At 32.3% G+C, this 24,507-nt stretch overlaps 1 protein-coding gene across 5 annotated transcripts in view; it reads left to right on the top strand.

Annotated features, from left to right (window-relative positions):
* The window catches only part of LOC118204949 (uncharacterized protein KIAA2013 homolog), a 77,938-nt gene that overhangs the window by 6,695 nt on the left and 46,736 nt on the right, over nucleotides 1-24,507 (top strand). For 4 of the 5 annotated variants that reach the window (XM_085819442.1, XM_085819441.1, XM_085819440.1 and 1 more), the window contains 2 exons: nucleotides 3,805-3,924; nucleotides 12,462-12,590. In XM_085819442.1, the coding sequence (XP_085675568.1) occupies nucleotides 3,805-3,924; nucleotides 12,462-12,590 (249 nt within the window). The remainder of the gene's footprint in view (nucleotides 1-3,804; nucleotides 3,925-12,461; nucleotides 12,591-24,507) is intronic. The other variant, XM_085819443.1, reaches the window with a different exon arrangement.

The following is a 24,507-nucleotide window of genomic DNA, read 5'->3' as shown; positions in this document are numbered from 1 at the left end:
ATGTTTCATGTTGTTCAAAGCCAGAAACAATGTAATCATCTGTACTTCTATGTACATTATTATAATGAGAAAAAAAAAATTATCAACACAGTTTTTAAAATTCGTTGAAGTTATAAAGACTTAATACCAGATTTCTAACTAATCACATGAACAAATTTAATAGAAAAAGATTGTAGCTTTTACTAGTTATCATAATCTGATAAAGTCAAAAATCAGAGCAGAATATTATCTGAAAATCATTAATAATTAAAGTAAAGCAAGAAAACAATGCATTATAAAAAGTACATCTTCAGTGCAAAAGAAGTAGCACAGCAACATTCACAATCCAAACATGAGAAAGCCGTTAACAATGGATTATTAACTAAATAGCAACTGAAAATTAACTTAAAATTAAAATTAATTAAATTAATAAAAGAAGAAAATTAAAAGAAGAAATGGAGATATTAACAATGGAAAATCAGAAATATAGTTTTAAGATTTTTGTCAAAATTAATATATATAATAAAATCACCAAGAATCAAATTACAGGACTTATGGAGATCAAATTTATGATGACATTAGAGGTCGTGAGTTGACGTTACCAGTGACGTTATAAAAATTTGCATGATGTCTGATATCATGTGCTATTTTTTGCTACTTTTCAATTTTTCTTCTACTGCTTTAACTAAAAAATCTGTTGTTAACCTCCTCCAATATCTTGATTACATTGAACTTAGGTGAGGGAAAGATAAATGTGACTTTTTTACTCATGAAAAGGTAGAAGTTACTTATTGAGAGAAAGTTGGTGATTTTCACGCCTTTCTTTTAGAAAGATTCCCAAACTATCAGTATTTATAGTAAGTTGTTAAGCATTATCAACATGTGAAAAGAAAGTATACTTTAGCAATAAAACATACAAATTTGATTTATGAAGTAATGATTACATGATACATTAAAAAAAAATAAAACACTTAATTCTTCTTCAGAGCTTTCAGTAATTTGTTTCTGATATTCCCATCCCAAAGTACAAAGTAATCGGATTTCCCTTAAAAAAAATCAGAGAATTGTGGAGACCCGGCTTCCTGCAAATCCTGCCAACAGCATTATCTAGGAAGTGTATCTGCCGCTTGTTCCAGTTAGAAAATTTTCTCCAAAATTTTGTATTCCTACAGAAATGCTATCACAGTTTCTTCTATTGCTGATAAATTCCATAATAACATATTTTAAAATAAAATTCAAGACAAGAAAAAATATGTGATTTGTTTATACAAACCATTGGAACTTAAAATACAACAAAAGAGAGTATATATGGAAATGGTGGTATTACTTGACTGCAGGACTATTATGAACATGGTTGCTAAAAGGATGGTTATGTGCATGATTTGCCAGACTGTGGCACATTCTGAAAAATTGATGACTTCTAATAAGGTGGTTACATTAATACATAAGTACCAGATAATATACACAGTTATTGACAAGTTCAAACATGTTTGTTCCATGAATCATGATTATGTTAAACTCTTTGCAAGAACAGAGTATAAAAATGCCCATGTATATTTGAATGTATCTCGTATTGTATACTAGCCAATTGCATGGCTAGCTATCGAAAGCAGTTATTATAAAAAAGAAAGTCTGCCTTATTGTTTTATAAATCCAGCCAGTATAACTTCAGGAGTCTAGCTGGTAATTAATAATAAGAGATAATGAATTGCATTTATTGCTTTTAAATCATTTAATTTGTTAATCAAAAGCAGACAGATTTAATTTGACAGAAAATTAAATATGCCAACTGGTCCCCCAGCATGATTCCAGCTGGTGTAGATGATAAAAATTATTTTATTTCAGGCAGCATCAGTGCATTTCTTTTAAATCTCTGAGTTTCTGATTAAATTTGAAATATAAATAGATTGGAAGATTGTTCTTGAATCACTGAGTTTGTTAATAAAAATTTATTAAATTTGCACAAATAATGAAATAATAAAAGAATTGTTTTTAAACCACTGAGTTTGTTAATAAAAATTCATTAAATTTGCACAAAATGTGAAATAAATAAATAAAAAAATTTTAAGTTCAGGATTTTGAGGTTCACACATTTAGGTGGAAGACTATGAGTGTTCAAAATTTGATGTCTGTTAAGTGCTGCCATTTTTACTTAATGCTAAAAACATACATACAGACTCTCTGTTATTTAATAATAGAGCCCATTGTGCAGATGCGGAAGTTTCATGAAGCGGCTTTGCAACAAGTCGACGGACTGCTGAGCTATTTGGGAGAGCAAGACGACGCGGAGTTGGCCGAGAAACTTATGTTACGAAAAATGCACTCTTGGATCAAGAGAAAATGCTTCCAAAGCAAGAAGCAAACACAAATGACTGCTTTCTTCAAAAAGATGTAGTTTAACAGTTATGCTTTTGTAATTACATAATACATTACAGTATTAAAACAGTACATTTGTATTAATTTTTCTGTGTATCCTTCACGCCTCTCGTAAGTACAAAGCACTTTTCTGTTTTCATTAACAAAATACATTTTAGCTTAGTTTTGAGTGATATACTAAAATATTAAGCGTTAGTTAAACATTTCCTGCTGTTTATTTCATGTTTTATTGTACATAAAATGATTTTTCAAAGTTGGAATGACTGTTTTCTCTTTTGCTATACTCATTTTTAGCTTTTTTCCGATTATCCGCTTTTTTTGTTATCCGTGGCGGCGGCGCCACCCAATTCCGCTGGTAATCGGGAATGTACTGTATTTCAATTTGCACAAAAGGAAGTTTTATTAGAGATAATCAAAGAGTGTATGGCGATGTTCAGCGGAAATGTGAGTTGGTAACTTTTACTTAGCGGAGTTCATGTGGCAGCAGAAAATTGTAGCTCAGTGTAAACAACCCTCCAAAGCTATTGGGAAACATTTTCCACTTAAAATATGAAAAACAAATTATATCAAATTACTACCGAAGTAGTCAGTGCTTTTCCGTTGTGATCATAACTTATAATCATCAAACTACAGACAGCCTAAATATCTTTCTCAGTCCTACAGATGATACTAATACTCAAATAACTGAATCATGTTGGAGGATTTTGAAGCTAAAGATTTTAAACAACTTTCAGAGTGCCACACTTCAAATACATTATCTCACAGAAACACTATGAAGATCCATTAATAAGTGATGAGTATTTTTCAGGCCTTGCCGCACAGCATTCATAATCTATGTGCTGAAAGAGTCATAAAAATGGCTGCTTTAAAACTGGAAGCAATTTAAATTTAATGGAATTAAAAATTTAGTAGGTTATTTAATTAAATAATGAAATCATTTCTGTGTTCATAATTATTTGTATGTATAACGTGTATACAAGCCAGTTTGACAGATAACCCTCGAGGCTTTGCCATAATCATTTACACACACATAATTATTTGTATTTATTTTCATTTTTAAAAACAGCATTTTAATGGCATTATCTGAGAAATAACAAATTAACTAAAAGCAGTAGATAACATACTATACCAATAGCAAAATTATAGCATTTGAAGAAAACTGTGGTTATTTCTTTTCTTCTAGAGGATACTTCCACACTGAAATCCAACTTTGATAAAACCTTAATTTTATTCATGTTTTAATTCAAAATTTATGGGCTTCTCTGCTGTATAGTGTGTCTTCAGTCTTTGCTGCTTAAATAGTAACAAATAATGCTTTTGCTTTTCCCCCGAGAATTTTTATTCAAAATAATCTCAAGAAAAAATGCTATAATGATGTGTAAGTAACGACAAATTTATGTGTGTCCTATTCATAAGATTATGAATTTAAACTTTTTAAAATTCCTACAGATCCCAATATTGGGTGTATTGCTGCAAATATAAATGCTCTTGTTCGTGAATCATATAATTTTGATACAAGTGTTTATCGTTCTTATGAACCAGATGAAAATTTCTTTCTACCATATGTTGGTAAGTTTTTCTTTTTCTTATCTCTTTTTTTTTTTTTTTTTTTTTTTTTAACTTACTTGTTGGGCATGAAGTACACATGTAAAACTTAATGGGTGTATGTTCATGCATATATACAAGGTTTGCCCTGAAAGTAATGTTTTTTTTTTCTTTTTTTTAGAAATTTATTGAACCGATTCGTACTACTCAATATTTACATCTCTTTTGCTATAACACTCTTGTTCCAACACAATTTCCATGCTTTATATGCATCCTGGAAGTCCATCACAGAGATGTCCTTTAGTAACCTTGTCATAGCCACCTTGAAGTTTTCCAGTCCCCCATATGCTGTCCTTTGAGGGATTTTTTAATCTCTGATGATCAAATCTCTTTTTTAATCTCCGATGGTGTTTTCTCAAGTCTGAAACAAAACTTTTCTCATATCACTGCTTGAGAGGTTTTTCCATCTTGATTATGACCAAAGGAGCTGACTGACGCTGGTTGCACTGTGTTCCCAAGACTTCACTCACCCTTCCGTGCAAGCGACAACGCTGTGTGATGGATAGTCACGGCAGAGGAAAATGGGATGCATTACTTTCATTACAGACCTTGTATATATATATGTATATGTATGTGTGTGTGTGTGTATGTAAGAAAAATAAAGACTATATAAAAGATTATATTAACAACGTAAATTTCCTTTCTCAATTCTAAAAATAGTAACCTCTCTCTGCACTGCGTCGTTTCGAGACTAATCTATGTCATATGGTTCTTATGTAAATGGAACTAAAACTCATATTGCTGTAAAATCCAATCAATGCAATATTCCAATCAAAATGCATTGAGAACCAAAACTAAGTCTGAATTAGGATTTAACCTTGAACATAATGCACTTGCTTTCAATGCTTTGGCCTAGCTGGACTGCTATCTGTTTGCTCCTTCTTTCTAACGGCAAATTTATCTAAAATGTAAAACTTTTCTGTATAGGCACAGTTAATGTGCCAACTTGTTTGTGGCCTAATATGTTTGCTGAAATAAGAATGAAGATTTAATCTGCCTTTGCCTCCAATTTCCTATCATTACAGATCAACACTTCTACGCCATCAAAATTCCTGCTGTTCAGTTACTTCTGACTTTGTTTTTATTACATATATATAATTTAAATATGTGAATTAATTTTGGTAGTAATAACATGCTGTTAAACTTTAACCAATCATTTTGATAAGGTTTGAAAGAATAGATTGCTCTTTATTTAACAATTTTGGAGCCTTAAATCCATGTTACTCTTTGAATGGGCATTCACTTGTCACAGTTTTTCATGTTGCATTGCCATTGTTTATCCATTTTCAAATAATGTCTGAATAGAAAGATTTTGTAACAGTGAAAATACTTCTGCTTGCTATTCTGTAGAAGGCAGATACTGATTTTAATAATTCCTTTTCAAAATGCAGGGGAAAACAGAGAACTATCAACTTATTTCCTTCTTTACAAAATATGAACTAACTTATTGATGATTAATTGAGGTTACATAAAATCAAGATGAAAATTTTAAGAGTGTGTTGTAATGTGGTGCTTAGCCACTGCAGGCAATAAATCACACAATTTGGGTGTAGTTTTTGTTTGTTGAGAATAGTTGAAGTGAAAGTTACTAAATATCTTAAATTTTTAATTGATCTGATATCTTGCGAGGTGTTTCTTGTGATTATATTGTCACTACTGCCATGTATGTGCTTATTATGAATTCATATAAGCAGAAAATTTAAAAAGTATTTTCAAAGATACATAAAAATATAAAAATGGTAAATTTTCATCTATTTTAAACTAAATTTTGTAAGTTTTTTAGCAGTTTATTTACAGTCAGTGACATATTTATCAAAAATATTTTGATGATTTTTATATAAAATACCAAATAATAGTTTATTTAATACAACAATTCCCTATATATATACAGTCAAAAGACTTTAATGCGGACTTGTCGGGACTTCGGTGATTCCGGATTATCGATTTTTCCGGATTATAGATCATCAGTTTAAATCTGGTAAGATGGCACGCAGAAATTATAAAATTAAAAATATGAAACCGTAATTTATGAAATAAAGAACAATTAGGATCTAAAAGGTATCAAAATTTACAAAAAAAAAAAAAAAAAAAAAAAAAAAAGCTTAATATTTATTTGTTTACTTTATTAAACATTTCTTTTAACGTGTGTATGCGTAAAGCATACATTAGTGCGCATGCGTAAAGCACAAAATAGTCGAAATTAAAAAATTGCAACCAGAAAACTATTTGATGTGTATTTGTGATATTTATAATGAATTTGATTTAAATCATATCAGAGACAGAGTACATCGAGATGAAATACTACATTTAGTAATCAACTATAAGCCGAATAAAATAAAAACATCTGCCCTGAAGATAAGGATAGTGCTGACAGATCAACTTCCAGTTCATTGGTGCCGCGACGTTCCCCTTCCCCGCAGAGCAGCGTGAAATTGATAAACAGATTTTGGAATCGTTAGAGAAGCAAAGGATATGTCTTTATCCATTTTTTGCAGCAATTCCATTTCTTGTTTGTTGGACATTGAAACATTCTTTCGTTTTGTAGATCCTGTGGCAGTATCCAGCATCAGAAATTCTATTTGACATAATTAAAAGTTCAAACTTACTTTTATAAAATTGCTCAGACAGTCTGCAAAAAATAATAAGCCGGATCCAATTCGAAGATTAAGGAGCAAAGCAATCTGCAACATTAACTGAAATCGATAATTAGATAATTTTAGCTTAGCTTATACTGTCTGTTATACATTAAACGTGCATGCGTAAACGTATTATGCGCATGCGTAAACGTATTATGCGCATGCGTAAATGTATTATGCGCATGCGTAAACATATTATGTGCATGCGTAAAGGTATTACAGCATGCGTTAAAGCATTATGCATTGACGCATGTGCAGAAAGTTTGTAGCTTTGAGATCCGGATTATCGGATTATGGGCGTCCGGATTAACGACTTTTGACTGTATATATTTTTAAACTATTGGATCAAGAAACAATAATTAACTGGTAAACCCACATTTTTACCTGGATTAGGAAACAAATTCTAATATTAATCCAGGATCTAATCTAGGATTCCTAATCCAGAAAAAGAAACATCGAAATTACCTTCCAGTAATTCAATGCTTTTTCCTTTTACAAATTATTCTTTTTTACTACTACAGTCAAAAGTCTTTAATCCGGACTCGTCGGGACTTCGGCGATTCCGGATTATAGATCATCAGTTTAAATCTGGTAAGATGGCATGCAGAAATTATAAAATTAAAAATATGAAACTGTAATTTATAAAATAATGAGCAATTATGATCTAAAGGGTATCAAAATTTACAAAAAAAAAAGAAGCTTAATATTTATTTGTTTACTTTATTAAACATTTCTTTCAATGCGCGCATGTGTACCTTACGCATAATCGAAATTAGAAAATTGCAACCAGAAAACTATTTGATTTGTATTCGTGATATTTATAATGACGAGGAATTTGATTTAAATCATATGAAAGATGGAGTACATCGAGATTAAATACTACATTTAGTAAGGAATTATAAGCCGAATAAAATAAAAACATCTGCCCTGAAGATAACGATAGTGCTGACAGATCAACTGCCAGTTCATGGCGCACCACGATGTCCCCCGCCCCCCACGCAGAGTAGCGTGAAATTGATAAACAGATTTCGGAACGGTTAGATAAACAAAGGATATACCTTTATCCATTTTTTGTAGCAATTTGTTTTTTTGTTTGATGGACATCGAATCATACTTTCGTTTTCTAGATCCTTTGGGAGCTCCAGCATCGGAAATTCTATTTGACATAATCGAAAGTTCAAGCTTACTTTTATAAAATTGCTCTTACAGCCTGCAAAAAATAATAAGCCGGATCCAATTCGAAGATTAAGGAACAACGCAATCATCAACATTAATTGAAATAGATAATTAGATAATTTTAGCTTATACCGTCCGTTATACATTAAACGCGCACGCGAAAATGTATTCTGCGCTTGCGCAGACGCATATGCGCAGTAGTAAATATCTTGCGTGCATGCGTAAAATGCCTATGAGCATGCGTCAACGTGGCGCATGCGCAGAAAGATTTTAGCTTTGAGGTCCGGATTATATATCATTCTGGATTATGGGTGTCCGAATTAACGACTTTTGACTGTACCTATTTTATGTTACAGTAGAAGTTTTTTAGTTATTTTTATTGAGTTTAATCAGTTTAAAATTCATAGTTTACCTATATTCATTACTTAATACATTTTAGGCTTTGCTACTATACAGGCATATATATATTTTCTCATTTCAAAACTTTTATTGTTATTGTGTTACAGATTTCAAGAACTCCTCTATTTTTATTTTGGTATTTTTTAGACCAAATTTTTATTTTATTTCATATATTTTTTCATATGGGGAATTACTTCTGTTTTACATACTTTTGGACTTGTTCCACTCAAAATGTGGATGTTATTAGATTTTTAAGCTTTATTGCCTGTTTATTACTTTCTTAATCCATCCTGTATGTTTTCAATATTTGCATATAGTTTCTTTTTTCTAATAACGGAATAAAATATTTGCATGTGGTTTTATTTTCAAGTAATGGATTATTACTTTGTAAGTTTTGTTTTTGGACTCTATCTACACAAAATATTTAAAAAAATTTGTTTATTATTTTGCAGTTTGGTTGAATTTGTTTGTGTTTTTGATGCTATAATTTTGGGATTTGATGCAGTGAAAGATATAAATTTCATATTTCATTAATGATTTTAGCATATTCTATCCTCTGCTCATTTCTTTGTCAACATGACTTATTCTGAATTGAATATGTGATGAATTTTAAATGCATCTCTTATTTTGCATTATTACCACCACTTGTTGCTATTATCATCATGCAATTGGATTAGGTTTTAAACTTGCTTTTTTGAATTTTTCCATTTATGTATATACAGTCAAAAGTCGTTAATTCGGACTCGTTGGAACTTCGGTGATTCCAGATTATCGATTTTTCCAAATTATAGATCATCAGTTTAAATCTGATAAGATGGCATGCAGAAATTGCAAAATTAAAAATATGAAACCGTAATTTATGAAATAAAGAACAATTATGATCTAAAGGGTATTAAAATTTACAAAAAAAAAAGCTTAATATTTATTTGTTTGCTTTATTAAACATTTCTTTCAATGCAAGTTGTTTAAGTTGCTTTGTTTTATGTGATAATGCTTTCTCCTTAATTCTATAAACAGACATAATTTCTTGTTCAGTTACAAAGTTCCGCTGTTCAAGTCCTATAATTGCTGTATCGAGAATACCGACTAATTTGTCAATTGAAATTTTTTAATTTTCAATAAACTCTGTGTCACTTTCTTCACTATCGGAAGCGAATTATAATGACGAGGAACTTGATTTAAATCATATCAAAGACGCAGTACATCGAGATGAAATACCACATTTAGCAAGGAATTATAAGCGAAATAAAATAGAAACATCTGTCCTGAAGATAAGGATAGTGCTGACAGATCAACTTCCAATTCATTGTGCGCCGCGGCATACGCATGCGCATAATACCTTTACGCATGCTCATAATACATTTATGCATGCGTGTTTAATGTATAACGGACGGTATAAGCTAAGCTAAAATTATCTAATTACCTATTTCGGTTAATGTTGCAGATTGCGTTGTTCCTTAATCTTCTAATTGAATCTGGCTTATTATTTTTTGCAGACTCTTAGAGCAACTTTTTAAAAGTAAGCTTGAACTTTCGATTATGTCAAAAAGAATTTCTGATGCTGGAGCTGCCAAAGGATCTACAAAGCGAAAGCATCTTTCGATGTCCATCAAACAAAAAGTGGAATTGCTGCAAAAAATGGATAAAGGCTATCCTTTGTTTCTCTAACCATTTCGAAATCTGTTTATCAATTTCACGCTGCTCTGCGGGGGGGGGGGACATCGCGGTACGCAATGACCTGGAAGTTGATCTGTCAGCACTATCCTTATCTTCAGGGCAGATGTTTTTATTTTATTTGGCTTATAATTCCTTACTAAATGTATTTCATCTCGATGTACTCTGATATGATTTAAATCAAATTCTTCATCATTATAAATATCACGAATACACATCAAATAGTTTTCTGGTTGAAAATTTCTAATTTCGACTATGCGTAATGTATGCTTTACGCATGCGCGTGTTGAAAGAATTGTTTAATAAAATAAACAAATAAATATTAAGCTTTTGTTTTTTGTAAATTTTGATGCCCTTTAGATCATAATTGCTCTTTATTTCATAAATTATGGTTTCATATTTTTTATTTTTTATTTTATAATTTCTGCATGCCATCTTACCAGATTTAAACTGATGATCTATAATCCAGAAAACCAATAATCCGGAATGGCCGAAGTCCCGACAAGTCCGGATTAAAGACTTTTAACTGTAAAAGAAACAAATAACATAACTAAAGAAACAAATATTTACACTATATGCAAGTTATATACACAAATTAAACACACAATAATTTTAAATTATTCAAATTAAAGTTAAGAATGAATTTCAGTCTCAGTCTTTTCATTAAGGTATATCCGGGTAAAATACTTTTCCACTGCAGTTCTCAGATGTATACCTGCTTGGCATATCACAGTCTGTAGATTCAGTCCTTTCAGACTTGTCATCCACAGGAAGATCTGAGACAGTTTGTTCACCACTCTGTAGTTCATTTGCAGCATGTCTTACAGTTCACCTTGGTATTTTTAGCAGATGGTACATGCTTATTTCCTGAAAGCCAGTTCTGATGTTTGCACCAAGATCATAAATAGAATCTGATCCTTTACAAGCAGAAGTATCCAAGTTTAGAATAAAGTCCTTGTGGGCAAAATCTGCACTATGGGACGCACACATAGTTTGCAAAGTGGGTGAATTTTCTTGCAATACTGGAGCACACTGCCTAAGCTGTATATCAGCTTCTTCCATCTCTGCATCACATGCACTTTGAGATGGTCAATTCTTGCTAACTGCGACTTCATAATTTCACTATCAGTTTCGTTGAACTTAACAGTTGCATTTTCACATTCTTCCACTTCCACTTTAGGCACTTGAGAATCAGGAACTTAATTTACATGAATTATTTCTTCACCTCTTTCAGAAGCTTTACAAGCCACTTCGTTTATTTCTTCATCTTTACAGACAGTATTATCACTGTCTTCCAGTTCAACTTCGGACACCCAAGGATGAGAAGCATCTTTTCCATCTTTTTCTTCATCTTTTCGTTCTCTTTCTTTAATCTCATAAGATGTTTTATCCTTCATTTCTTGATCTTTCTCAGACATTTCATCAGCTGCTCCAGCCACTTCTGTCATTTTCACATCTTCTTTTATGGCTCCAGTTTCTTCTGCAAGCTCCACTTTCATCTGTTGAAGTTGCTTTCGTACCTTTTCTTGGCCAGCTTTAATTTCTTTCAGTCCGGCTTTGATCTCGGCTGTCATCTCTTTATATCCGACTTTTATCTCAGCCAGTCCGGCTATCATCTCTTCTTGCCAGGCTTTGATCTCAGCTAAGAAGTTCATCAAAGTCTTTGTTTCCTCCGCCATGGCTTCCTCTGCAGGCGGGCCACTGGCATTCACTCGACCTGACACCAATTTTAGCGGGTTTTTTTTTTTTTTTTTTTCTGATACCAGTTGTTACATTCATATGGGGTTCGTGCAGATTTAGAGTGAATAACGATGACACTTGATGAAGTCGCGAAACACACTTTATTTAGCCAATATTAATCAGGACAGCTCCAAGTCACTTTTTACAGTCGTCGAAGATCTACTATACACTCGCTGGAACAATCAGCAACACAGCCTTCAGGTTATCAGGCTATCACGGTTTAGAGCTTTACTGCAAAGCACCAAAGTACAGCTCTTGACTCTGCTTTGTCGTTCTCGGAACTCCACATACTCTCAAGACTCTCCATGCTACAACTCGTGATGCACTCAACGACATGGAGAGCATGGCTCCTGACTCTTCAGTTCAATTGTTCCCGGAGCTCAACATGCTCTCTCTGCAATGCACTAACTCCAATACACTAAAGACTCTTCAATGCACTTGACGACCCACTCAGCGCTAGGCTTCGAGACACTCGCTCAATGACTGACTATCAGCTCACTAGATGAGTCACACTCTAACTGACTGCGGACCAGCAAGGTTTATATAGCATTTGACTTTTGTCGAGACCATTCTGAGCTAAATCGGTAAGAATTCGTTCCAGAAGGTTCTCCATCCGTCCGTGGCATATTGCCAATTTTGTCGCCAAATGTGGCAACCCTTCCTTCCTTTACCATTTTATGTCAACCCTAAAACTGCTTTGCGGAGAAGCTATCTCACCACGCCTGGACATGCCTTGTACACAAATGGCATAAATAATCATATAAAGTAGCTAAAGAAAATTCTTTCTTAAATTTACATTTGTTACATCTTTATATTTAGACTTAATACTGTATCTAATGTATAGCTGTTTGATTTATACTTTAATTGTTAATACAGGAAATGGAAAAATAGGTGTACCCCTTGATGGAAATGAACAGCTATACATATTCTACAAGCGTTCTTTATCAGTACCTGTAAATTATCACCCTATAGTGCAAGTAGATATTCCAGGAGCTAGCAGCCAAGGTAAGTAATTTTTTTTTTTTTTAATCTTTAACTGGAATAGTAATTATTTTCGGTACTTACGTATTATCGCAACCAGGTTGGCGCAATTTGTAAGTTTGAGTAAAAAAGTATGAATAGAAAGAAAATGTACATTTATTAATTACAAATAATTTTTAATACAGTTTTTTATATTATTTTGTTTTAAAATATAAAATAGCAATTAAACCCTTCCGGTTTCGAATTTGAATAAGTTGTAGAATTATATTTTCGGCGGAAATCTTTTGGCTATTGCTTTTAGCACTAATTGAAAACCGTCTTTGCCATTAACAGCTTGAGCTTGGCGCCATATAAATTCGATAAGGTATGAGTCAAGATGATGACGGGCTGTTCCTCTCTGTTTTTTTGTTGCGCCATTTGGCTGAGCCCCACATGCACTCTACATGTTGTGTGTGAACGCCCGTGTTGGGATCCACAAAGTTATATTTGTGATTAACAGTTCCATGCAGAAATCCAGCATTTTTGAACTCACTTGTATTCTTTCCAGCAATCCGAATAAATGATGCTTCCTTCCTTGATATTTTCACAAATTTTTTCCATGAGGGAAACGGCGCTTTTGTTAGGTACAGTAACCAAAAAAGTTTCTTTCTTTTCTCGCAAATTCCGCCGAAAACCCATTGCTGTGGTAGTACACGCCCCATAACACGCAGGGTTGCCGTAAGTAGGGTCGCCAAATTTGGCGATTTATGCGAATTTTGGCCTGGTTGCGTTAATACGTAAGTACCTTATTTTCTATATATTAGAGAAAAAATTATTTTGAAATTGCATTTCAAATTATATTTCATATAATAAATAGGAAAAAAAAACTTCCTCTGCACTGACAAAGAAAATATTGTAATGGGTGCTTCTTTGCATTTACAAATATGTAGCATTGAGTATACAATGGCTAATGATATTGAGGGAAAAATATGTATTTCTTTTATCACATGAATCAAAATATGTAAACTTTGTATGTAACAATATTTATATTGCTCAAGATTCATACCATGCAGAAAAAGGTGTGTATGTGTATGATATGTGTTTAAAGTTTCCACAAGGAACATAAATTTGTAAATACATTAGGGACAAAAGTTATCTAAATATATACAATTTTTTTTCCTGCTGAACTTGCCCAAAGAATGTATTACAGTACAAAGTCCGAAATCTGGATGTCCATTATCTGGAATGATCTAAAATCTGGACCTCAAAGCTTCAAACATTTTTTTTTTTTTTTTTAATTAATGCTTTATGCATGTGCATTTGATTTTTCCTTCTGTAGTAAAACATGTGGAGATTTTCACTTAAAAAATCCGATTCTTAATTTTACTTAGGCACTAAATAAAATACCTCGTTATGGAAATATCTCATTATGTAATCATAAATTTGTGAGATTAATAATTTGCCTCTGTAACTGAGTATCTACCTGGCATACATCTCAAACAGAAAAATTCACATATTTTATATACCTGACGCCCACCTGGCAAGTCATTATTTATTATATTTTGCTTTCATCACCGCACGTTTATCAATACATGACAGCTTCAGTAATAACTTATGCTGTGATGTCTAAACTTTTTTTGTATTAGTAATTGAGTAACAAGAGTATGGCAACCTTTTATGCTAACATTGCACTTTAGTTTTATTAAAGGACTCAGATTAGTTTTAAGCATGTGCAAGAAATAAATGTAGGTGTAATAAATAACTAATACAATTCAGGCTTAATTCAGTACGCAATAGAAGCAAGATAAAATTTAGTGAAACAACTTGGGTTTCGTCGCCAATCTTGTGATACACAGCCATTAATTGGGATTTTGTATGGTCCAATTTTGGGAGAACATCTGGAAAAACAATGTACCAATTTGTATGGTCCTTAAGAGTCCTTAAAAGTCCTTAGATTTTTTTAATCGATTTTTGGTGCTTAAAAGTTCTTAATTTTGGTCAAAATCAACAGAAGGTCCTTAATTTTAATCATCTAAAATTTCTGTGTGTTTTTACGACTGTCATTTTGAGTGTGAATTAGCATTTTGAAGAATATTTTTGACGATTCACTGCCATATATATGTTAATCTTTTTAATGGGTTCATGAGTTGTAATTTGTTTCTATTTCTAATATAAATGATGGGATACTCAAGTTTCTAAGCAAGAAGTGAAACATAAGCATTTTGAAATTTATTTTTTCTAGTAAAGAGCTCTTAAACAACTTTTTGCTTTTGGGGATGTGAATTCTTTTATTAAATGGTTCTAAATTTGGTGACTTTTCAACATTTTGGCGATTTTAAGATTAGTTTCTATAGAAACTTTTTAATTCCAAAATCTGAGAATTTTTCGACGATTTTTTTTAAAACATCATAACATTGATAAATTTTATTAAAATAATGGTAACATATTGAAATTATATTTTAAAAATAACATTAAAATAAAACATTTTTATTTTTCGCTGTCATATTATAAAGTTTCATTTTGGCAACTTATACAATATTTTTAATCTGAAAAATAAACAAGGTATAATGCTATAAAGCACAATTTACAAAACAGCTCTTAGCAAAAGCAAAATGAGCTGTGTAATTAATTAAAAATGTCTTGTTTTTAATTTTTTCGTAGTAAGAGTTTTTCCCATGTAATTGTCTCAGAATAATCAAAATTCTCAGAATGTGCATCAGTTTTCTCTATGAAATTAATTTTATACTTTTTCCCCTCCTACATTTTCCAAAATATTTCTGGCTTTTTTTCTATTACAGAAATGGTAGGGATAATTTTTCTTTAGGATTTCAGACACTGCAGCTTGGAAGGTTTAGAAGGATTTGAAGGCAAGATTTATAGACATAGATTCTAGAAGATTCGAGAAATATGTGACAAAATGAGAAATGTCTCCATGGTATCAACACGTAGTGGATATATTTTACAGAAAGTTTGCAATGAATTTCTTAATTTTGGGAGAACATCTGGAAAAACAATGTATTTTACAGAACGTTTGCAATGAATTTCTTAATTTTGGGAGAATATCTGGAAGAACAATGAAAACATAATATTTGAATGTATGACTTCTGATACTATAATCTTAACATGTTTATCTTGTCTTTATTTTCTCTACTTTTCATTAGAGAGAAGCATAGAAATTATCAAAAATGCTTCTGATCTTATCACATGGGCAGGCATTATAGAAAGGGATTTTTTTTATCAGGGTTGCCATGCTACCTGGAGAACCGGGAAAAGTCAGGGAATTCGAAAATTGACCAAAATATTCAGGGAAAAGTCAGGGAATTTAAGTATTTTTGTCAAAATCTGGAAAAGTCAGGGAAGTTCATACAACGATCCAGCCAAAAAAAGCGATTTTTGCGCCGACGTCGGAAGAGGTAACTTTTTTGGCGAATTATGTATCACGTGAGTGTCATTCGGGTAGCTGGCATAGAGCCAATTTTCGCAGCTCCAATTTGATTGTCTTTTAGAAAGGCAAAGCAACTTTTGGTTTCCAATATTCTCGAGAATCGCATGTGCAGTGCATGAACTAAAGAAAGTACCTGTTCTCGTATAAAACAAAATGGGTTTAATCCTAGTATACGGTACCATGGAGGTTAGAATCAAAGAATATGTATTGTAAAGAAGGAAAACCTCTCTGCAACAGACGTGGCTGTGGCTCCGTTCCATCATAGAGGGAAAACAGCTGTGCATGTCTGATATATCTGTTGCCAAAGCTCGAAACCGGTGTCGAAGTTCGAAGGTCACGTTATCAAGAGTTCATAAAATGAATATCGTTTAAAATTTCTTTAACCACTTGCGCTAAAAAGACGTGCCACGCACGTCAAGATGCTTTTGTCTCAAACCGCGAGCGACGTGAACACGTCGATAAGCATTTATCGCAAAAATGAAAATAACGTGGTGCACACGTCGCCTAACAACGAGATTGTTTATTTCTCGAATTACAGCTCTGGATTGCACTCGCAGATGCGGAGCGGCGTAAATGAGACACTTTACCGCTTGTTATATTGTAGCGCACGGCACCGCAACCGTGAAGTTTAGTCTTAGCGCAAGTGGTTAAACTCTAAAGGAAAAGAAAGTATTTTTTGGCGCAAGTAAATTAATTCATGAATTAGTTATTTTCAGGGGAAAAAAAAAAAAAAAAAACTACGAAAATCCGTTTTTAAAATTATTGCGAAAAATCCAAGAAGAAACGTCCTTTGATAAAACGTTTCTTCTTGGATTTTTCGCAATAATTTAAAAACGGATTTTCGTAGTTTTCTTTTTGTCAAAAAGCGTTTCTTCTTAACACTAACTAAGCGTTCTTTTTCTCAATTTCCTGTACACATCGCGGAGAGGGAAATTCTGGCCGCCAGGTTCCGTCGCCAAATCCCTTGGCAAATTTTCCCTCCGCATTCTAGCGGCGTAATAGCATTTTACTTGTATGGAACCTTTTCTTCTTTACATAGACTTTCTTTGGTTAGAATAATAATGGGATTTGGCGACATCTTGATGCGCAGTAAACGGGTCATTTTGGTCTTGGCGACAATTTTCAAAATCGTGCCAAAGCCTTACCGTATACTAGAATTTTACCGCAAAATCTTTTTAAACCTTTTTTTTTTCTTTTTAATAATTACCTTGCCATTTTTCAGTAAAATAAAAAAATAGTAATCAGTCACCTAGGCTAGCCATGTAATATAACTATATTCGCTAAAATATCGTTGATTATTCTAATTCAATTTTTAAGTAATTATTTTTATGTTATTCATATAATTTAATGTCGCTTCTTCCCTCTAAATTTATTTATTATTAGTAAATAATATTTCCAAATTTCAGGAAATTTTTTCTGGCATAATCCTGAAATTAATTATAGCAGTATGATGACATACCAAATTTAATGCACATATTTTTTCCTTATGTATGCTGCGAAATAAATATAAAATACCTCAATTTATTAAAATAGATTTCTTTCTTTCGTTTAGCTGCAGAATGTCTGCAAAAAAAGCCTTATTTTATTCCAGATTGGGAAGATTCTAATTTCAATCTTCAGTGGAGAAAACAACAACTATTATAATTATATTTGTGTTTTCAAGTGTTAAGGTGCCTTTTAAGAACATACCTCACGCACATTAAATTTACCTAAAATCTAACCTAACTATTTAGCATTGCATTGTGATTTATAAGGACCGGATTAGCCTTGTGTTGAACTGGTGATGATCATGAGTAATAATTAAATAAAACATACATTTGTTATCCAATATATATATCTTAAATTTTATTAAGTTTCTTAAGTGAAAACTAAACAAAATTATCAAACAAAGTATACCAAGAATAATTAAGAATAAATGTCCTCTGGGATTTATTAAATAATTAAGTGAATTTGCTACACAATACAAGTAATACCATAATTAATTTATCTCTTAGTACAGCCAACGTACATTACGCAGATAGACTGGAATTTTCTTGAAACACACCTGGAAAACCTGGAAAAGTCAGGGAATTTCATTCTCCTGTTTGAGTGGCAACCCTGTTTTATTAATAAAGAAATTTAAAACTTTCAGTTTAAAAGATTCATCTAATATTTCTTAATGCATCATACGCATAGCTGGCAATAGGCATTTTCCCACCTGATGCAATCTCTGTGGATCCTAAATTCTGCTGCCTACTGCCTTTCTAAATTCTGCTTCCAATGCTTAATTTAAATTGTAAAAGTTTTGCCATTTCTAGATTTTGTTGTTCGGTGTGTTACTAAATTCTAGAAATTCTGCCACATCAGCTCTGTAACCGTCCTTTACTAATATTTCATATTGCTTCTGAATGTTCATATTACTAAAGAAATAAAATTAGTCACTTTTTCTGTACTTTCTAAATGCATTTAGTGTTTTTAGAATAACGGAAATCCTTAATTAAATCCAAAAATTCTAAAATGAAAAGGAAACGTGTTGAAGAAAGAAACTGAGTACATAAAGGAAATTATTCTTCAAAGATATGTGTAGTTATTATTATGTAAATTACCCAATTGTTTGATTTCAACCTTTACTATAATTTCCAATTTCTATTTCCTCATATGATAAAGTTATTGAGCCAGATTAAATTACAATTAAATTGTATAATCTTTGACCACTAGTCCACATTATTAGTTTGAATTTGACTCTTCTTGTTTAATTACTTTATCAGGACTTGTATTTCTCTTGATTTGCGTTAGAAACATGAATGGTCCTGAATCAGAACAGGAAGCTTACTCAAGCTATGTTCAGAAAGTGTGAAGTATGTGAAACCCTTTATTTTCTATCTTTTACAGGATATTCCGAGCTTCGGAATACAAAGACCAACCACTTGTGGTCTGAACGTAAGAATATAAAAAACACTAACTAAAACTCTAACTAAAAACTAACTTTGAATTAGTATACAAATGCCTAGCACTAAGATTGGCCTTTATTTAAAGAAAGGTATGTATGTAGTACACCGAGCTGCTTAAACTACAATACGTTTGCAAATAACAAGAGGGCTAAACCTCTGGCCTTAAAGGCGACCAGCAACAGAGTGAAAACTTGTAAAACTACAGTGGCAAGCGCCTTGCTTCCTAAAAACTCCTTCTTCTCCCCCGCTTGGCAAAAAGCCTGTAACTTAAATACTTGGGCGTTAGCAAGACAATTTGCATAAACAACTTAAAGCATTTTATTCTGGCCAGAAGTAGAAAATAAGAAGTGATAGTACAGTTTTAAAATAAAATAAACGTTAGTAAAACTTAGGATCCTTACAACGTCACCGTGAGCTGTAATTTATTTTGTTAGCATCAGAACATGCCTGTATGTTCTAAGTTCTTTTTAAATAAGAGGCTTATTTAAACCTTTGTCTGATATTGTAGTTAATTTCAGACATAGCGATAATATGCTTCACATCTGTCAGAGGTTTTGGACTATTTAACTTTTACCAGATCAATTAAACCCTCATAGGTATATTATGGAGAGATTTATAAGTTAGGAGATGAAGCACGCAGAAACTAGTGAGAGCATTGGTTTGCATATTGAGACAAATCTCTAATTGTTAGAAAAGATGCTTAAAAGAGAAGGAAATCGATATAAATGTTCAAATATGAACAACTATCATAAGTGTAAAATATTTAATACTACTTGATAAATTTGCATAGTTTATTTTATTCTCAAACTTATTAACAATTATGTTAATTAATTCATGTTTAGTAATAATGCGTACTACTTAGGGATCTATTTTATTTTTAGGATGGTATTATAAAAGTGAAATTCAGGCATAGATAATATCTTCAATTGAATTTATTCAGTTCCCGTTTCTTCATAGGTCCTTAATTTTTTTCATTAATGGTTCTTAAAAGTCCTTAAAAGTACTTAATTTTCATGTGCAGAAATGTGTACAAACCCTGATAATGTATAACAGATGCTATTAAGCTAGGCTAAAATTACCTTTACTGATTATAAGGCATTTCAATTAATGTAGCTGACTGCGCTACTCCCTGATCTTCTAATTTGATTCAGCTTATTATTTTTTGCAGACTGTTATTATTACAGCAATTTTATAAAAACTAAGCTTGAACTTTCAATTATGTCAACAAAAGTTTCTAATTCTGGAGTTGCCAGAGGATCTACAAAGCGAAACCATGTTTTGATGTCTATTAAACAAAAAGTGGAATTGCTGCAAATATGGATAAATTCATATCCATCTCAAAATTGTGTGAGGAGTATGGCATTGGAAAGTCCACTGTATATGACACAAGAAAAAAGAATAAGGAACTTTTTGAATTTTTTGTGGAAGATCCTTAAACAACTTGCACTGAAAGAAATGTCTTATAAAGTAAAGAAATAAGTATTAAGCTTTTTTTTTATACCCTTTAGATCATAATTGTTCTTTATTTCATAAATTACGATTTCATATTTTTAATTGTATAATTTCTGCATGCCATCTTACTAGATTTAAATTGATAATCTATTATCCGGAAAAATCCAAAATTCAGAATTGCCGATGTCCCGACCAGTCCGGATTTTGGACTTTGTACCGTATTTTAAAAGCAAAAGTCATCTGGCATGCTAAGATTCTGGTAGCCTTGATATCTTACCTTAGTATCAGAAATATCTTTACGAAATTACTTCTCATGCTTATTATTCACTGCTTTAAGATAAAGAAATCAAAATGGGAACATTTAAAAAAGAAAAAAGCAGCTTAGACATATTGCATCCTCATTGTTCATATGATTTCAAAAGATCATCTTTGTTTTTCTAGTATCTTTCTTCAGAAATTTGTTTGCTAGATATAGTTTAAAGCTTGCCTGAATTCAGCTGCTATTGATTTTTGATCCAGAACTTGTTTGTGAATTAATGAAAATATCATCTTAAATTATATTTAAATCAGGAAATTTGTTTCCTGTATGTTTTTAATTTTTCTTAAGCTATAAGAAGTCTAGTTATTTGTGTCTGTTTTCTCAATAAAAGGCTTGTAAAGTCTAGGATTAATATGCAGCTGAAATGGAAGAATAATTTAAAAGTATTTTCTTGATGACTTTATACATTGCTGAGATAAACAAAGCTTGTTTTGCTTTAGGTGTAAAAATGTTTGTCTCGTTGTAACATGGGTAAGAAGTAATTGTTTATAATTTTTAATGCTTTGTTAATAATATTGCATTTTGCTGGAATTGTGATGCATGTTGTTCTTCTTGTATGACGTTTTTTCCCATCTGGTTCAAAAGGAACAGCAGTAAATCAGACTTATTTTAAAGACTAAGGAAAATAGCAGTTATTTTTAAAGCACTTCTTTTTTTTTTTTTTTTTTTTAATTTGAAAATTGAAACAGATTCATATTGATGGCACAAGCTAATTCAGCAGAATTTTCGTTACTCAGACTTTGATGATACAATTGAATGTCAAAAAACAGAGTAAAAATTAATGTTTCTTCTCTTCAATAATTTTCAGTTCCCCCCCCCCTTCTTACTTTTTCAATTTCAGATTATCAGAATTTACTTTCAGTGCTGCACTGCATAACAGTTTCTAAAACCATTTATGTAGTTGTTTGTTCCTGGAAGCCATGCAACGGCAGGAAAGGTATTTAAATATTATTGTATCCCTATGAAATTGTGACCAAGGAGCACAATTAAGCAGCAGTTGTGAATAACTGTGATATCGCAACACAATTACAACATCTATGCTTTTATTTAGGTATAAACCAAGAAGATTCTTGATAAGCTTCATTTTGTTTCTATGTGCAAGGATATAAATTAATTATTAATGCTGTATTTTGTCCCTGCATTTTGAAAAAGGGATTAAAATGTGGGATGTATGTAGCATAGAATTGCAAACAGTTGATTAGTTTTAAAGGTAAGAAATCCTACCATCAACAAAAGTGTGTGTTTAATGAACACGATGTTGTCAGCTCAGTATGGGTCAACGAAACAGTAATAAATTAGAACAATTACAGTCAAAAGTCATTAATCCTAACTTCGGCGATTCCGGATTATAGATCATCAGTTTAAATCTGGTAAGATGGCATGCAGAAATTACAAAATTAAAAATATGAAACCGTATTTATGAAATAAATAACAATTATGATCTAAAGGTTATCAAAATTTACAGAAAGAAAAAGCTTAATATTTATTTGTTTACTTTATTAAACATTTCTTTTCAATGTAAGTTGTTTAAGTTGCTTCGTTTCATGTGATAATACTTTCTCTTTAATTCTATTAAACAGACATAATTTCTTGTTTAATTACAAAGTTCTGCTGTTTAAGTCCTATAATTGCTGTGTCGAGAATACCGACTAATTTGTCAATCGAAATTTTTTCGTTTTCAATAACCTCTGTGTCACTTTCTTCACTATCGGAAGCGAATTATAATGACGAGGAACTTGATTTAAATCATACTAAAGACGGAGTACATCAAGATGAAATACTACATTTAGTAAGGAATTATAAGCCAAATAAAATAAAAACATCTGCCCTGAAGAGGAGGATAGTGCTGACAGATCAACTTCCAATTAATTGCGCTCCGCGGCGTCTCCCCCCCTCGCAGAGCAGTGTGAAATTGATAAACAGATTTCGGAATGGTTAAGAAACAAAGGATGTGCCTTTATCCATTTTTTGCAGCAATTCCACTTTTTGTTTAATGGACTTCGAAACATAATTTTGCTTTGTAGATCCATTACATATTAGTAAATATATATCGGAAATTCTATTTGATATAATCGAAAGTTCAAGCTTACTTTTATAAAATTGCTCTAACAGTCTGCAAAAAATAATAAGCCGGATCCAATTCGAAGATTAAGGAACGCAATCTGCAACATTAACTGAATTAGATAATTTTAGCTTAGCTTATACCGTCCGTTACGCATGCACATTAAACATGCATGCGTAAACATATTATGCGCGTGTGCACACGCATATTCGCAGCCGTAAAGGTCTTACATGCATGAGTCAATGCGACGCATGCGCAGAAAGCTTGTAGCTTTGAGGTCCGGATTATAGATCATTCCGGATTATGGGTGTCCGAATTAACGACTTTTGACTGTACTTGTTTATGTTTCTTGTGGAACAGTTACCTGTTTGTAGTTTGTACACAGCTTTTTCAATAGAATTTCTGATAAAGTGGCAGTGCTCAACAAAATAGTATAAATCAACAAAAACTTTTTTCCTTGAAGCAGAAGAAAAGTGGGTCGAATATTGATTGTTCATTAAATAAAGAAACTTCAATTCCTTTGTAATTCTGCAGGTACGATTTGTGCAACTTTCTGCAGGAGCAATTGATAGGATCGCTTCCAGTTTTCTTGGTTCAATGATAGCTAACTTTCATGGTCAGTGGGATAATATATAAGTACTACAGGAACTGTAAGTATGGAGTATATTCTAGGATGAGACTTCTTATCTTTATAAAAGGCAGTACAATCCCATTGTTCCCTTATTCACAACTGTAGGCAGTTATATTTGACACATTATTGATTTCTGTAAATATTACTGTAAATTTTCATTCTTTATGGCAAGTATTAATTACAGTATGTCTGTAAGACATCACCCAAATACGTATGATTGGAATATTTGAAAATCTTGAGGCAGAGCAAAGTATTGCTCATGCGTCAACAGTATTTGGCAGGTCTTAAGTCAGAGTATTGTCTCATGATTAAAGGTGGCTACCAAATGTGGAAATACTATGTGAAAGCGCATTGGGGGCTGTTGGAGGGCCACCACACTTCATTTGGATAAATACATTGCCCTAGTGGTGAAAAGGAACAGAAATACTAACAGTAGCCAGATAGCTGCAGACCTTGTTAGCACTACCATTACATCTCAGCGAGAACCTTTCTTGGCAATTAAATAATGCTGGGTTATATGCACAGAAGCCTGTTCCATCTTTTCCTGTAGAAGCACATCTTTGTCAGAAAAGATTATGTTGGTGTAAGGAACACATATTCATTAGTGTCAATAACAAAGATCATGCTCTTTGATAAATTCTGTTTCACTATCAATTGTAATTCTGGACACCAGCTAGTATGGAGGAAAAGGAGAACTCATTGCCATCTCCAGAATATCCAGAACTGTAGACAGGGAATGGTTGTATAGGTGGGTATCATGTGTAATGGTAGAACTCCTCATGTCTGTGTTTTCTGTAGTTCCATTAATCCAGACTCTGTTCATGGATGACAAAGCCTATTTGCAAAGGACATCTAAATTGTCTGACATACTAGCTGGGGAAGATACTGAGAGCATGATATGGCTACCAAATTCTTCATATCTAAATGCCATACAGCGTGCCTGGAATGCATGAGACAGATATATTGCTCAAAGACAGAACTCTCCTTGAATCGTATAGGAACTCCAAATTGCTTTGAGAGAGAAATGAAACAACATTTGTTAAGCTCTATTCAATAGTACAGTGGGCAGCATGTGCATGAGATGCCAAATATGCATCAGTATCTGATAGGGTCACACACTAAT

Source organism: Stegodyphus dumicola, chromosome 6 (genome assembly GCF_044657685.1).
Source record: "Stegodyphus dumicola isolate Sdum_Otavi_A_Nest chromosome 6, ASM4465768v1".
NCBI classification, from domain to species: domain Eukaryota; kingdom Metazoa; phylum Arthropoda; class Arachnida; order Araneae; family Eresidae; genus Stegodyphus; species Stegodyphus dumicola.
This window is presented reverse-complemented; position numbering and strand designations above follow the sequence as displayed.